We start from the raw sequence: 15,082 nt of genomic DNA, 5'->3' as shown, positions 1-15,082 counted from the left end.
TCCTTGGCAGGTTGAGACTGCTATCTGGGAGTGACTGTGGTGCTACCACACCATTATCCCTTCCTGTTGTCCTACAAATTGTCTCGTTTCAAGGACAGCACTCCTGGGCAATCCATCCAGAGCAGGTAGAGCTCACTTCCCAGGTGCCACAGTGCACAAGCTATTAGATTAGATATCAATTAGAAAAGAATTCAGATCAGTTTTAGCCCTTCAAAAGTTTTATAACCTACTGTGGCAAAGCATACTTGAGCTAATGATGATATTTTTTTGTGAGGCAGCAGATGTATTCAGAGGATGCAGCATGTGAGGGAGAACCAAATCAAATTAATTTTCTGTGCTGTGGTTAAAGAAAGGATTGGGTTTCAAATGGTATGCACCAAGCCTCAAAGGCCTGGTATCAGATTGAAAAAAAAAAAAAAAAAAAAAAAAAAAAAAGAGGTGCACTTCCTCTTAACAGTAATACGTACACATGTAGGAATGTAAGACACCAGAAGGACCCATTCCGCACACCCAGTTCTGAAGGATAACTGCAACAAGCTTGCTGCTTTATACAAATTCTGCAAATTTATTGCAAGGCAGCGAAAGATACATTCTGCAAACACATTCATTGGGCTGGGGAAGGACCAGATCAACAGAATGCAACATAAGCTTAATGAAATGAGTGTTATATCCAGATTATAAGCAAACTTCAAAGGCAGGATACGAGATCAAAACACAGGCAATACATATATTTCCTCTTAATTAAAAAAAAAACAAAAAAAAAAAACCACCCAACCCTTAACTTGTACAGCAGTACAGCAGTCAATTTTGCTCACCCATTTATGAATTAAGGCATCTGCCAAAGTCTGATATAAAATCTAACATCCCTACCTCTGCTATCAAACACGAGCAGCTGCAATAGTCTGTTACACAATCCTTTACATGCTCTGGAACCTCCCTAAAGCTGCAGTGTCCAGGTAGCACTGATCAGTGATCAATTCTCTATCAACATTTATAGCCTTGCAGTCCCTGGTGCAGTCCTGTGCTCATAATCTTAGAAGCCACTGCAAAAATTCTCATTTTCTCTAACAGCTTTCAAGATGATGCTTCCAGACAACATATTTTTTTTTTTAATATGCATACCTAATAATGCATATACCTTTTATTCTAGGTCATTGAATACATTACAAAGGCGGAGTCACTTAGAAAAACCATGGGTATGGTCACAGCTTTGGTAACTGCTTCTTACTAATACCAATTCCAGCAACAAGACTCATACATGACCCAAATTACTTTACCACAGCAGGCAGTAAGCAGATGGAAAGCACCGCAACAATCATAGTGAAGGGCTGAGCCTTGGGCTTGCGGAGAAGCTGTAGTGCCTGTTGAATAAGCTGCTCCCTGAGTCATCCAGTGCAGGATGAGGCCAGCAGATGAAGAAAAATTGCGGGCCAAAAGCCAGGTATGTGTAGGGGCTCATCAGCCCTCAGACAGAACCATGAGGAGACCTTCTTTAAGGATCAGAACAGGACTAAGTAGTAACACAGACCATAGCAACAGGAACTTGGCTTTCTTAGCCTTTCAAGGCTCATGTTCTTTCTTTGCTGAACAAGGGCTGCAGGAACACCCCTCCTGGCTGCCCATGCCAACAGCCACGGTGAGGCAATGTCACACGCAGGGACAGCAGGCACCAGCTCCTGCACGGCCCAGGAGGCTCAGCAGCTTTGGCCCACAACCTTTCCTCACAACCTTTCACCCGCTTCAGCTCAGACCTTGGTGTAAGCGGTCACTGATGAGCAGAGTCCCCATCCTCATATGGCAAGTGGTCACACACTGCTTTGTGCCATTAGATGATTAATACACTTCTGAACCCACACATCCTCAAGAGCAAGGTGGTCTCCCCCTGGCTCAATCCCATCCTCCTGGCACCTCTATGAGGACAAAAGGGAGACATGGAGTTCTGCGGCAGTAATGTGAAGCTCTCCTGGAGCTGAGTGCAAGAAGAGAGGTGCATCCTCACAACTGAGAAAACTCTCTTCGCATCTCATTGTGTGACTCAAGACTCAAAAATGGAGGCAGAACACTGGAAGAAACCCTGTGCATTTCTTGGGACTCCGTAAGGCTCAGAGGTCTCTTCCACTGCTGCCAGGGCTTTCCAGCTGGCATGAATGCAGTTGCTGTACTGTTGAGTAACCTGACCTTGTATTTATAGCACCCTAGTCCTACTCACCAAGGAAATTTTTCCACTACTGAAGGAAAAAAACCCATACCAGTAAGGAATAAACCTGAACGTTTCCCAGCAACAAAAGCTGATCTTAAAGCAAGCTTAAAATTGACAGGTATGGCTGCCTGACACAGAGCAAGAAGCTGGGAGCTATTTGAGTTCTTGCAATGGCAATGGAATAGCTCCAGAGTTTGAAAGCAGGACAAAAAAAAACCCCTAAGTCAAATGCATGGGTTAAGCTTAGCACTTGAAAGAGTGAATTGCACCGAAGTCTTCCATCATTTTCAAGGATTTCTTTCCTCATTTCTACCCTATGCCCCTGGGCCTGCCATGCATTTAGTCAGGATGAAAGCTGACATGCAGGCTTCAATTTTTCAAACAGTAGTCCAATGGAGAAGAAACAAAAACTTAAAACAGTCTTGCTCACCCAGATCCTTGATGTTCTAATAAAAGCAGTGAATAAATATATATTCCTGCTTACAACCCAGGGGAACAAAGCCACCAAAACTAAACCAAACCCTGAATATTGAGAGACAGATTGAATAAGACACGTAACTTTCACATGATAAGACATATGCAACATGCAACTCATGACAAGTCTAGGCAACAAAAGTCAGGTTAGTACTGGTACACAATCCCAGCTGACCAGTTTCAGAAGTAAACAGGCGGGTATTTTTGCAGATATTCTCATTGGGTTGGATTTCTAGCATGCTGTTAAGTGTCTGAAAGTAGAGGTAGCATAGTAGCTCAGTCAGACTCTATCCATACTCAACCATACCAACATAAATGTTTCAAAAGTATTTATTAGTTTGGTATGTCTTTGATAAGTATTAGTTGCTAAATCCCAAACTCTTCAGTTTCCTTAACATTTTTATCACAGCCCATAACTGCAGTGTGATTTAAGCACTGTGAATTTAATAATTAAATAAGAACAGTAGTGTGGATTATTGGAACTCTTTCATTAATTCGACCAAACGTTGATCAACAAACTTTGAAGTCCATTTCAAAAGGACATTGGCTTAAGGCAGCTAAACCAGCAAAGGATAGATGTTAAATACTTATTTTTTCATATGAACTCAAGGTCACTCAACAGACATACACTGAAATGCAATAAAAAAGACCAACTAATTTTATCTGCTTTTAGACAGCTCCTGAGTCAACTCTTGCAAATCCAAGCAATCAGGTAAGATTTAAGTAATCAGCGTCACAACATTTTTCCAGAGTAGGGAAAAGTTATCACTAACTTTGGTACTTTGGCTTCTAGAAGCCATTGTAAAGCTGCTGGTAACCTAGGTTCTTTCACTTGAAACACCAAGACCCCTAAAAGTTACTTGATAGAAATGTACTGACTTAACAACCAATACAGAACAAAAAGCAATTGTTTACTATAAAAAATTGTATTATTTTAAGTTATTGCATCAGCAAGGTTTTTGCAGTAATACAAGCAGATACCTCAGCCATAATAAAAACCTGAATAAATGATATTGAGCATAACCAATGTGGCCTTATTAGAAGATTACAGTTTCAATTCTTTCCAAGCTTCCTCACAGTTCAAAGCCCATCATCAATGAAGACCACAAGGCAAACTGATGCCCACACAGCCTTGGAGCAATGGCTACCTTGAAAAGACCAAAACCCCCACTTTTATTGTTGAGCATGACGTCATACAGCACAGGATATCCCTTTGGTTGGCTGGGGTTAGGTGTCCAGCTGCGTCCCCTCCCCACCTCAGCCTACCCATTTGGGGAGAGGTGCGTGGCACACAAAATGGGAAACGGAGGCGGCCTTGACGCTGTGCAAGCACTGCTCTGCAACTGGTGTGTTAACAGCACTGTCACAAATCCACAACACAGCACCATACTGGCAGCTACAAAGAAAGTTAACTCCATCACAGCCAGACCCAGTACAAGGACACAAGATGCAATACCCATTTCACAGGATTCAGCACTGAAAAGATTTTGGCGAACCTTGATGCAAAACAGGTACTTGAAGCAACAATATCACCAGGTGTTAGAACAGATAAAACTTTACACTGAGCAGTTACTGGGCAACTTCAGGTACTAGGAGTTCTAAGAGGTTTTGATTGGGTTCAGCTGGCCAACTGAAAAGAGGCCTTCTTCCACATTCCGCCTTCATTTTGGAAAGCAAGCATTTGCAAGTAGCTTCAAAGCACTTTCAGGCTTTTCTTCCTGAAGCTGCTGTGTAAAGAAAAAACGTAACACAAGCACTTTATGAGTTACTTTACGCTACTGCACTTTTAGAACATTGTGTGAAAAGCCAGTGCTGGATATGGTGTTATGTTGAATGATTATCAAAGTCTGACAGCTGAACATCGTCCCCACAATTATCTTCTCTGGCCTCAGAAATTGCCCCAAACATCAGGGGAGCTTACGGAATTTAATCATTTCAGGGTGGGATGTGAAACCTGCTATTCGTGCCTTCTCCGGACTAAAAAACCTACCAAAACTGTGCTACCAAGCTCAGTCTTTTTTATTTCAAGTAACAATACCTGTTGGATTCTGCTAGTATGTCTCCAACACCTTTTGCTGACTGCCACTGCTTTAACTGCTTCCACCCTTGGCAATGACACTGCATTCATAGCTTGACGACTTCGCAGAAGCAGCATTATACACTAGCATTTCCCCAATTACTTATGTAATACATCAAGGCCCCGACCTGACATACCAATCCCAGTGAAAATCCACAGTAGAAATATACTGCAGAGATACTAACAAGAATCTAATCCTGCGCTCAAAGACATCGGTGCTATTAGTTAAATTTCTCACGTAACTGCAGACAGAACACACTTTTTTAAAAAAAGGTGGTGTTACCATGGTCAGTGTGTCAGTATTTAAGAGCAGGCCAAGCCAAACTGCATGCATTTACGCACAGGTATCCCCACCAGCCTTATCACATACTTGCAAGCAACATTAGATTGGATTTTAGCTAATTCATTACTAAAGATGAACTTACCTTCAGGCCTTTAACACTTTAACAAAGAAACAGAAAGCAACTGCTCAGAATTCAAGAGGCTGAAGGTGCTGAGATGATAAACGAGGCTAGCTCTCAGCCCCCAAGACAATGGTGAAACTCACAAGAGAAGCCACAAAAACTTGAGAAGTAACATAATCAATTGGAGATCTTTAAAAACATAAATTGCCAGGAAAATAAAGGAATGTCTACCTTTTCTTTCTACAGCCAAAGACTGTACAAACTACAAAGACTTGAGCAGCATGGTCTAGCAAGAAAAAAACAACCCTGCACTGATTCACTGAAAGCAATGCAGACAGTCAGCCAGGGATCCCGCTGAGCTGCAGCACCAATGTGCTCCTTATACACTCCAGGAAAGGGATTCACTTTGATTTGATGCAACAGTGTGAGGAAAATGGCATCTGAAGGCTGCAGATAAAAAGCACATGTCCTGCTGAATTAACAGTTGATACAGCTGTATATAACAGGACCATCAAGAAGAGTGGCTGAACTTCATCATTCAAATGTGTCAAGCAATATTTTTTTTAAAAAAAATGGGTTCTCATACAACACTTCGTATGTCAGTATATTAAAATCTGCAGAAAACAGCAACTTCAGTTCACTGGAAACAGTTCTCTTTTAATTTCACCATAAAAAAGCAAAATAAACTCTTCCACTGTAGTATTATAGCTTTTAATATTCCTGAGCTGCATTTTAGAAGCAAAAGTATTCTTAAATGGATTTAACAAGAGACACTGCAGCCTTGCTTTCCAACACAAGTAAAAATAATTTAGCAAGAAGGCCCCCTTTTCAAAAGACAATGGCTAGCTCTGTATATACCTGAAAAAATGCTTCAAGTGGCTCTATGTCACCTGAAGTAATTACAAAGCCAAATATATCAACAAAATAACAGAACAACTTTTCAACATTTTACCACTGTTTCTTACTTCCTACATCAGTGTGCCTCTCTTACATGGAAAGTATTACTATACAAATGGTATTACATGCCAGAATAATTTGGGCCACAAAGCTTGGCATCATACAGACATATGAAGGAATCACAGCAGTTTAAAAGATATCTTGCGTATCTTTATAGTGAGTTTTAAGAATTAAATGAAAGTCCTGCTATCCATCTCAATCAGCAAAACACTACTTTGTTAAATGTGATTTCATTGAATGCACCAGAAAGCATCTTAAATCAAATCTGTATGTAATGGCTTGTCATGTCTGGAGTTCCTATAACTGGCACACATGTACTTCTCAAGCCAAATTAGGTGATACAGAGATAAAAACTAAATTGACTAAAATCAAGGTTTAGAAAACTGAAAATCAAGGAAACAGGTTGGCTTTTAGCACTGTAGGAACTCGAGCACAAGCACAGGTGGTTATACCTACACTGTGATAAAAAACTAGAGAGAGACAACAATGCATGAAGAATCATCAAAAAAATCAGGCATCTATTTTCTTGGTTTGAGACTAAATACAAGTTAAGCATTGGTTGAAACGAATGCGTTTTCTATAGCAGTCAACACCGATGAGGTCTCATGTACAACTTCCTGGCCCTTTTGTCCAACCACAGCCTTTCCAGGGAGCCAGGGTCGCCACTACCCACTCCAAGTACTCCTTTGCTTATTCAGTGATCTCCTCCGGTGTCTTCGTCTCCTGCTCACACTTCTGTGACTATGACTTCTTTCTCTTCTGTCTCGTTTACGTTCGCTACTGCGAGTTCTTCTGTAACGTGAACGTCTGGGGCTTACACTTCTTCGACGAGGACTATGGCTTCGACGAGGACTATGGCTTCGTCGAGGACTGTAACTTCTGCTAGAGTGTCTATAATACCTCCTTTCTTTCCTGCGCTTTTCATCCTGATAACTCACATCTCTCCTGTGTCTGCTCCTCTCTCGTTTACCCTTACTGTCATCAGTGTTTATGCTGCTACATGAACGGCTCTTTCTTCTCCTTGGCTCCGTGCTACGTTTGCCCTGCTCACAGTGTGAGTCCTTCCTGCAGTTATTCTGGTCATAGCTAGAGAGGCTCTTCTGCTGCTGGTTATTGGTGGGAACACATGAAAGTACCCCTGAACTTTTCTCAGAACACCTCTCAGAGTTTGTGGTATGAAGTTTCTGACCTTCTTTGACATGACCTTTGTCATGAGCGTTGCCATTCAAGTACTTGCATTGATTATTTACACTCTCGGGGGGTGCTACTTCTCTTTGAGAGCCGGAAGCCAGTTTGTCTGTAACAGTCTGTCCTGAGGTAGAAGTGATGCAGCTGGATGACACAGTGTGTGGAACACCACTAGGGGTTTTCAGCACGTCAGACTGAGATGCTTCAGTTTCTTCTTTGTTTTGATTAACTGCATCCATTTTCTTGCTCAGAAGATTGTTCAGTAGTTTCTCCCTCAGTTCCTTTTCTTTTCTCTGCAACCCCAGTGCTCTCTCTCTTTCCTCTTCCACACGTTTGAGCTCAGCCTCCTGGAGCCTTCGTCTCTCCTCTAGCTGCTGAAGGCAAATCTTTTCTTCATTATGTGCTTGCTCCAGAAGTTTTACTGTCTGAAAGATAGTCAAAGGGAAGGTAAGAGTAAACAAAAAAATATCTGTAGATCTGCTCATGCTTCCAAGTGATACTGTAACACAAAAGCAGCAACATGGAAAGAAAATAAAATCTAGCAAACAAAACTTAACCATCCCAAAATAAAATGGTGGTTTCCCTCATAAAGGGAAAAAAACCAAAATCAACCAAACAAAAAAACCCACTAACACGCAACTGTTGTAAGGTGAAACATTAGTATCAGTCCACAAACTCTTTTCAGTGTTAATTTCTTCTAGTTATCTTCACAAGGCAAAAACAAGGCTTGGTCTTTATGGCTCCTTAATATGACGAGAGTAGCACACAAGCTAGAACAACCTGTGAAATCTGAAGTATGAGAATTCAGTTTTAAAATTTAAAACATGGATTTCTCTTAGTTGACTGCATTCTGTGGTCATAGATGACTTCACAATGAGTATGTAAAAGCTAGCAAATAATTAAACACACACATATTATGTAGAAACTGATTTTCATTTTGTCAACCAGTTTAGAAACTCATACTGAAAAAGAAGGTTCAATTATATTTTTTTTTTTGTTACTCTGACCCATACAAGTGCCTTAGTATAGACCTCAAAACTCTGGGAGTGAAAGAAACACACTGCACTATGTTGTCAGACAACCTATCTCACAGCTACAAAGTTGCAAAACCTGCAAGAAGTATTTCTCCCTTCTCCTAGCATATAACTGACCACATAGCACTGTATGAGTTAAAAAACACTCCTGAGGCACACTGGCATCAAGGATAAATAAACCCTGTGCTCTGCCACACAGTTTTTCATTTCTGTAGAAAATTCTTAACATATATTACATTACACCCTAACAGGTCTTTATCCTAGTCTTAAGAAAATGCATCCTGTTCCATTGAAAAATAGGAATACTGTTAGAGAGACAGGATCTAACATTCAAAACCTTAACTGACAGTACTTTTCCTACAGAAAAATCATTCTGCACATTTTCAAACCTCAAATAACGAAAGCTCATTCTCTGAAACTGCAAAGAATAGCTAACAGAACTGCTGAAAGCCAGACAGGAAACAGCATCAAAACTGGAATTAGAAATAAGGAGTCTTGCATCTTATTCTCTGCGTTTAGTTCACTTTATCATGCTTACACATTTTTTCACTGGACTTAAGAGCAAGCCTGCCAATTAGTTTAAAAGTGAAATATGCTATTCAGAACTACAGGTTCTATTTTACTCTTCCATTTACTTGTATATGCATATTTTATCTAGGGAGAAATACTGTTTCATTGCACTTTTTTGAATTTTTGATCTAAGGAATAACATCTGAGAGGTAATAAACCTGCTGTTTAATGAACAGTGCTCCCCACCCCCTCTCTAATCAGTAAAAGGCTTTGTTCTGCTGGGTTCTTCATTAGCTTCTGAAATAAATATTGAAGTTACCTTTGCCCTGCTTAGCAGTTCTGCAATTAGTCTAATGGACTGAAGATTTCTCTGAGCTAACAGGAGCTTCCTTTCTTCTAACTTTATCTTCTCTTGAAGTTTTTTCTGTTCTTCAGCTTGAAGCTTCTCAAGCTGCTTTTTGTTTCGTCGAACTTCACGATCTTTCTGTTTCTGTTCTCTCTTGCGCAACTTTTCTTCTCTTTTTTTCTCTCTCTCATATTCTTCAAGCTCTCTCTGCTTCCTAAAAAGAGATAAATATTTCAATCTTACCTAGAGCAGGTACCATTTTAGACTCCTACTCTATGTAAAAACATATTTTGTACTTGGAGTAGATTTGTTTCTAAGTAAGTTTGCTGATTAGTGAAAAACAGAAGTAGAAAACAGTGAGCATTTTAACCACCAGTTGTGACAGCAAACATCATCAGTCTGTCAATATTTAAAAACAAGTTGGAATCCAAACATAAACCATGGCTACAACAAAAAAACCAATTTGACCAGAGACAATAACAATGCATCGGGCAGCTGGGCAGTGAATCATCATAGTGAGAAGAAAATTACCAAGAGGGTTGCAGAGGTTTGTGGGTTTTATTTCAGTCATTAGGACAAAGTGCTAACTTGTATAAAAAGGCCAAGGGTTTCTGAGGTCAGATGTCTATGGCACAATTTTTATGAAATTTAGTATTTTGCAGATTTAGTATTTTGAACTGAACATAAGCATTGGTGATAATCTAAATAACCTTACAGTTTTAGAAACTGTTTAAAATCTAAACATTAAGCAATAAGAATTTATACACATCAAGGCAAATGGACATCATACAACCTCTGAATAGCTGTCTTATGACATTTGCACCCCTATACATTTTCTTAAAATGTCACTGTTAAGACATGTTTGTATCCCATCTCTTTCCTGGGAAAATACTGATGTTAAGAACAAGTGAGCTTTATAATAGCAAAGCTACTTAGTAGTAGAACTAGCACACTATTTTCTATTCTCCATCTACAATGCATATTTTTCCATCAGAATGACTACACATCATTAAGTTCCCAGCTCTTGCAGTTACAGTTCAAGGAGGAAAAAAACAAAGGTGCAAAACACTCCTCCAAATCTCATAATCCCTGAACCCTATTTTCCTCAAAAGGACGGCAATATTCTCAATCAGTTTTCAGTGCTTCACTTTAGCTACAGGATTAGAACTCTGAAAGGAAACTTGTAGTTATTTCCTATCCATTGATGCCGATATGAAGAAGCAACTACAGTTTTGTTGTGCCTGATTGTCAAAAAATATAACTGAGCAGTAAGCAGTACCTTTCTTCCTCTTTTTGTTTTTCCTCAGCTTCTTTCTCTTTACGTTTTTGTTCTTCTCTCTGTTTTTCAAGCTCTTGAAGCTTTTGCCTCTCAAGCTGACGCTTCTTAATCGATGCATCACTGAGGTGTTTTGTTGAGTCAAAAGAAACCTTTACAGGATACAATTGAAAACAGTTTTAAATAGATGAAGAAAAAAAAAATGGTCCCCAACAGCCTACACAATCCCCAGCAATTTTAACCTAGCACAAAGGCATCCAAACCACAGTGTAAATACAATCAGAAATATAAAAACTTTTTCAAAACAAAGGTATCTTCTCCATGTGCCCAGAGCAAGCATCAGAGCACTATAACCAGGTAACTGGGAACTAAATGCCTGCACACTAGCACAATCAGGTGTGTCTGATATCCAAAAGTAAACCCTAGCGTGGTTTACACCCTGGCTGTCCAATGTTTTTAACCTGTCAGAACAGGAACATCTAGAACTCTTTCAGCTCATGTATGCTACTAGGGACTGTACGGCACGAGGTAGAAACAGGCCTTAATAAAGGCCTCCCTTTCTGTCTAGAACTGGGATCCCTAAGTTCAGCAGAAGAAACAGTTCTACAACGTTCAGCACCTGGTTTAAGTAAGCGCCTCCCCAGAAATTCTAACACTGAGATTCCCAAATTGAGCTACAGTGAACTGAAGCTCCAAGTTTGAGACCAGGAGCACAAGACACACACATCTGAGCAGAGACCTGGGAAACACTGAGCTTCCAGGACATAGGAGCATACCTTGGCCATGTCCAGCTGTGTACTGGAACAGGACATCAGCAGACACCAAAGCTCTGGCATCCTAATCTCCCATTCTAGATACCACCTGTGTGTAGGCAAGGGTCTGTCATATACATTCCTGCAGGCCCATCATCATGAACCACGGGGCAGAGAACAAGGAGCACATACTTTGGAGTTTAATTTACCCAGGCTCTCTATAAAATGATGTTTCACTAACAGGCTGAAAAGACAGACAGGTAGAAACAGACAAGGTGCTGTGACCTTGTGTGAAACAATTCTGTCCTGCCAGCACTGTTGAAAACACAGCCCTCTCTCTTTCCTATCAAATCACCAGGGCAGCTGCCAGGGAAGTGTGCTTCCTCTTACACAGCCAAACTAAATTTGGGAACCCTGATCCCCTGCATGTAAGCAACAGTTTGAATTTCACATCCCCTTGAAAACCCTGAGGGTCAAGGTACAGTTTATATGCTCCAACTAGCGAACATTGATATGAATATAAAAAAATTACAGTATTTTACTTACACTGACTAAACTACAACTTGAATAAGTATTTGCATGTTCCCGTATCACACAAAAGAATACTCAAGCCTTTTCCTAAAAGACACTTTCTGATTCAATGAATGACTATTGAGCATAGTGAAATACATCCATAAACATCTCCCTCAACTGACAGTTAAATGCACAGACCACTCCAAACATTATCAGGGCAAGTTTTCTTCAGGCCCTGCTTTCATAGATACTACATCTGAACAGACTGTCTTGTTCTCTCCTGTCATGATTGTATTTCCTAAGACAATGAGGTTACAAAGTATCTGACAAACTCAGTATGTAAATATTATTGATTAATCATACTGCATTCACAGGAAACTGCTACAGATTAACATTACCATTTAAAATTTTGTGGGGCCTTTCTGAATGTGAAGTACACTAGATTAACTGTGTATTCCTCAGACCATACAGGCTACATGTATATAGGCTTCACAGTTCTGATGCTTGCCTGGTAGAACCCGTTATCAATGCAGGGACCAAATACAGATGCTGTGAAGCGCTCCCCAAAAATTTCTATTTGTAGTGAACACAAGAGAGAACAATACATTTTAAAGCTAGCCTTCTGGTGAAAGTCTGAACTTGTTCAAAATTAGAATTTTAAGTGAAAGTTAGAAGATTTATATTATATTACTTTCTAAAAACTATTTAGCAGGTCATGTCTGTATGCTTGGTTCTTCCATCAAGTGGTTCTAATTTCTAGAGCTGTCCTGTTGGGGAAAAGGAGGGGGGGGGGGGGGGGAGGGGTAAGAAAGCGCAAAACCCCACTCACTCTCTTCATGTAGTCTAACAATACATTTTTCTTCCATCATTCACCTTTACAAGTTCTATTATGGCTGTTCCATAAAACCACCTTAGTGTTGTTGAAGTCACCTGTTATCACACTACAGCAGATGCAGGTCTTAAGCACTAGGGAAATAACATTTAGTTGTACTTGTTTTTTCACACGGATACTCATAAAGAAGTCTGCAGTTTCTCACCTTTATATTGCAAGCCACTGCTTTGCCATCATCACCTTTATACATCAACTTCATCCCTCGCAGGGCATTCATGGCCTTAATGAAACCTGCGTACTCTCGATACTGAACGTAAGCTTCAAAATTTAAATGGCCTCCAAAACTAAAAGTGTGGAAATTTCTGCCAGTCATTTCCTCTCTGTAAGGGTCCAGCATAGGTATGTCCACATTACGTATTTCTCCAAATTTCTTGAACACTTTTATAAGCACTTCTTCACTTGGCTTTTCGGAGCCAGAGTCCTTTGCTGCAAACCACTTACAGGGTAAGCCCTCTAAGTGAATAGTATCTGGTCTTTCCCCTGGCAAAGTTTCATTCATATCTTTTGCATCACGGAAAAACGAGTCCCAGTCATGTCTGGTAGGAAAGTCAATCTTATATTCCGCAGCACGGACTTTTAAAATGTCAGAGAAGCCACTCAGCTTTATCGTTTTGCCATCAAGGCATGCCAGAAAAGATTTGACCAAACTTTTGTTTTCAACCTCTCCTTCAAACCGGATGAAATCCATCGTGCTTTTAGAGATCCGCAGGGTGGAAAACTGATGAGTTTGCACCATCCCTTTCAGTCTTTCCATCACTTCCCAGTTTGAAATGGATTTTCCTGGTTGTTTCAGCTGAGGAAGTGCCACACTGATGGTCATTTTTGTAATGGGTTTAAGGTACAACCCACACGGAGCACAGAGCTCTACAGCTTCTGATGTATCATGAACTATTGTTGCAGCAGCCATAACACAGAAAAAGCATAGGATAAAAAAACATAAAAGATGCAAGTTTAAGTTGCAGGCCAACAGTAGTCAAATAAAACAGCCCTTATCCATAAACAATTGAATTCTTTGGCCATTTAACCATTCCCAAGTTAAAACAATGTCTCTTAATACAGGAGTCAATTAGAGAGTTAAAATTGAAAAGTACAAACATCTTAAAACTACTTTACAACCACTAGAGCCTGTAAGTAATTAAACCTCAGTAAGGCCTCAGAAAAAAAACGCAAGAAGCTGATGACAATCTTAGGAATACATGAAGTTGGTATGTGATGGCTCAGAAAGCAGCTACCCTTTCTCAGGAATGAGGAGACTGGCGGAGCGATGTCACGCTGCTTTGAAGTTCACTTAAGTAAAGATCAGCAGGCTAGCGCCAAGGCGGGTCCCGCGTTCTCCAGCAGGAAGGCTTGGGAGGTCTCTGCAACGAGAGGAAAAGGCCCTTTTATTTAAAAGGCGGAAGCCCCACCGCCCTCCTCCGAGCAGCCTCACCGGCACAAGGCAGGGAGTGCCGTGAGTCACGCCGGCGACAGCGGGGCCGCTCAGCCCGCCCGCTGCCTCGGCGGGAGGAGCCCGGACGGCGCGGCGAGACGTCGGGGGGGGCCCAGCGGGGAAGGCCCCGACCCCAAGGGCCGGCCCGGGCCACCCGCACCCTCCGCCGCCGGCTGCCCGTTGCGCTCCCCGGCCGCCAGAGCCCAGAGGCGCCCCGCCGGGCCCCTCCCGCCGCTCGCCTCACCCGCAGCCGGCGGGCCGGACCGCGCCGCCCCCACAGGCGCCCACCGCCGGCCCCGCGTGTGCCGCCACCCCCCGGCCCGTGCCGGCCCCTGCCCCTCCGCGCGCCGCCGGGGCCGCTTCCGCTTCCGTGTGGCGCAGCGCTCCCCGGCCGGCCAGGGGGCGGGCGCGCTCGCCACGGCAGCCCTCTCTATGGCAGCGGCGTGATGGCGACGCCTGGCGGCCGGGCGGGGCCGCGGGCGGGGGCTGGAGGCGGACGAGCGGGAGTGACGGCTGCCTTCCGCGGGAGCGCGGGGCTTGTGTCTCGCTTCCCCCCCCCCGACGGACGCGGTACGGCGCGCACGCAGCCGCGGTGTGTGAGCGGGACTGTGTCCCGGGGGGCGCTTGTCACCCGCTCCCTTCTCACAGCCGGGGCGCGGGGGCAGGGGGGGCCGCCCGCAGCCGCTGGGCCGGGCCGGGCGGAGCCGAGCCGAGCCGGCTGAGGTCGCCAGCCACAGGCAGGGAAGCCTCCTGCGTGCTGCTGACCACGCATTTCCAATGATTTGTGCTTTTCTGGGAGACAAACCCGAACTCTGTGTTGATGAAAGAAAGGCACGAATCGACAAGACGCAATTTAGTTGCATAAACGTGAGGAGCGCGATTTGAGATGCTGGAGGATACCCAGGCTCCGTACACGGGCCTGGAGAGTGCGCCGCGGGACCTAGAGAAAACCTGACTGCAGTGTCGGCTGGAGATTGTGCTGGGTACTCGAGCGCATCCCACATGGCAGCAGGCACGGCAGGCAGACCGT

At 42.7% G+C, this 15,082-nt stretch overlaps 1 protein-coding gene across 2 annotated transcripts; it reads right to left on the bottom strand.

The window, feature by feature from the left end:
- Window positions 1–5,791: 5,791 nt before the first annotated feature.
- Window positions 5,792–14,360, bottom strand: AKAP17A (A-kinase anchoring protein 17A). 2 transcript variants are annotated; one of them, XM_040584898.1, is made up of 5 exons: window positions 14,297–14,360; window positions 12,769–13,981; window positions 10,470–10,618; window positions 9,164–9,404; window positions 5,792–7,725 (listed from the first exon to the last, which is right to left on the bottom strand). In XM_040584898.1, exons 2-5 carry the CDS (start codon window positions 13,528–13,530, stop codon window positions 6,778–6,780), a joined length of 2,100 nt encoding a protein of 699 aa, XP_040440832.1. In that variant the 5' UTR covers window positions 13,531–13,981; window positions 14,297–14,360; the 3' UTR covers window positions 5,792–6,777. The 2 variants fall into 2 exon arrangements, with proteins under 2 accessions (XP_040440832.1, XP_040440833.1); XM_040584899.1 differs by lacking the exon at window positions 14,297–14,360 and having other exon boundaries at window positions 12,769–13,511; window positions 13,856–14,253.
- Between the last annotated feature and the right edge of the window lie 722 nt (window positions 14,361–15,082).

The sequence above is a fragment of the Falco naumanni genome, chromosome 2 (assembly GCF_017639655.2).
Source record: "Falco naumanni isolate bFalNau1 chromosome 2, bFalNau1.pat, whole genome shotgun sequence".
NCBI lineage: Eukaryota > Metazoa > Chordata > Aves > Falconiformes > Falconidae > Falco > Falco naumanni.
The sequence above is the reverse complement of the archived record's forward strand: the minus strand, read 5'-3'. Positions and strand labels throughout refer to the sequence as shown.

Bases quoted from the DNA above. Each gene is read 5' to 3' on its own strand.
- AKAP17A (XM_040584898.1), bottom strand. From the start codon at position 13,530: ATGGCTGCTGCAACAATAGTTCATGATACATCAGAAGCTGTAGAGCTC. The intron at 9,405-10,469 runs GTACTGCTTACT...ATCTCTTTTTAG, and splicing joins AAACAAAAAGAGGAAGAAAG to GAAGCAGAGAGAGCTTGAAG. The intron at 7,726-9,163 runs GTAACTTCAATA...ACTATCTTTCAG, and splicing joins AACTGCTAAGCAGGGCAAAG to ACAGTAAAACTTCTGGAGCA.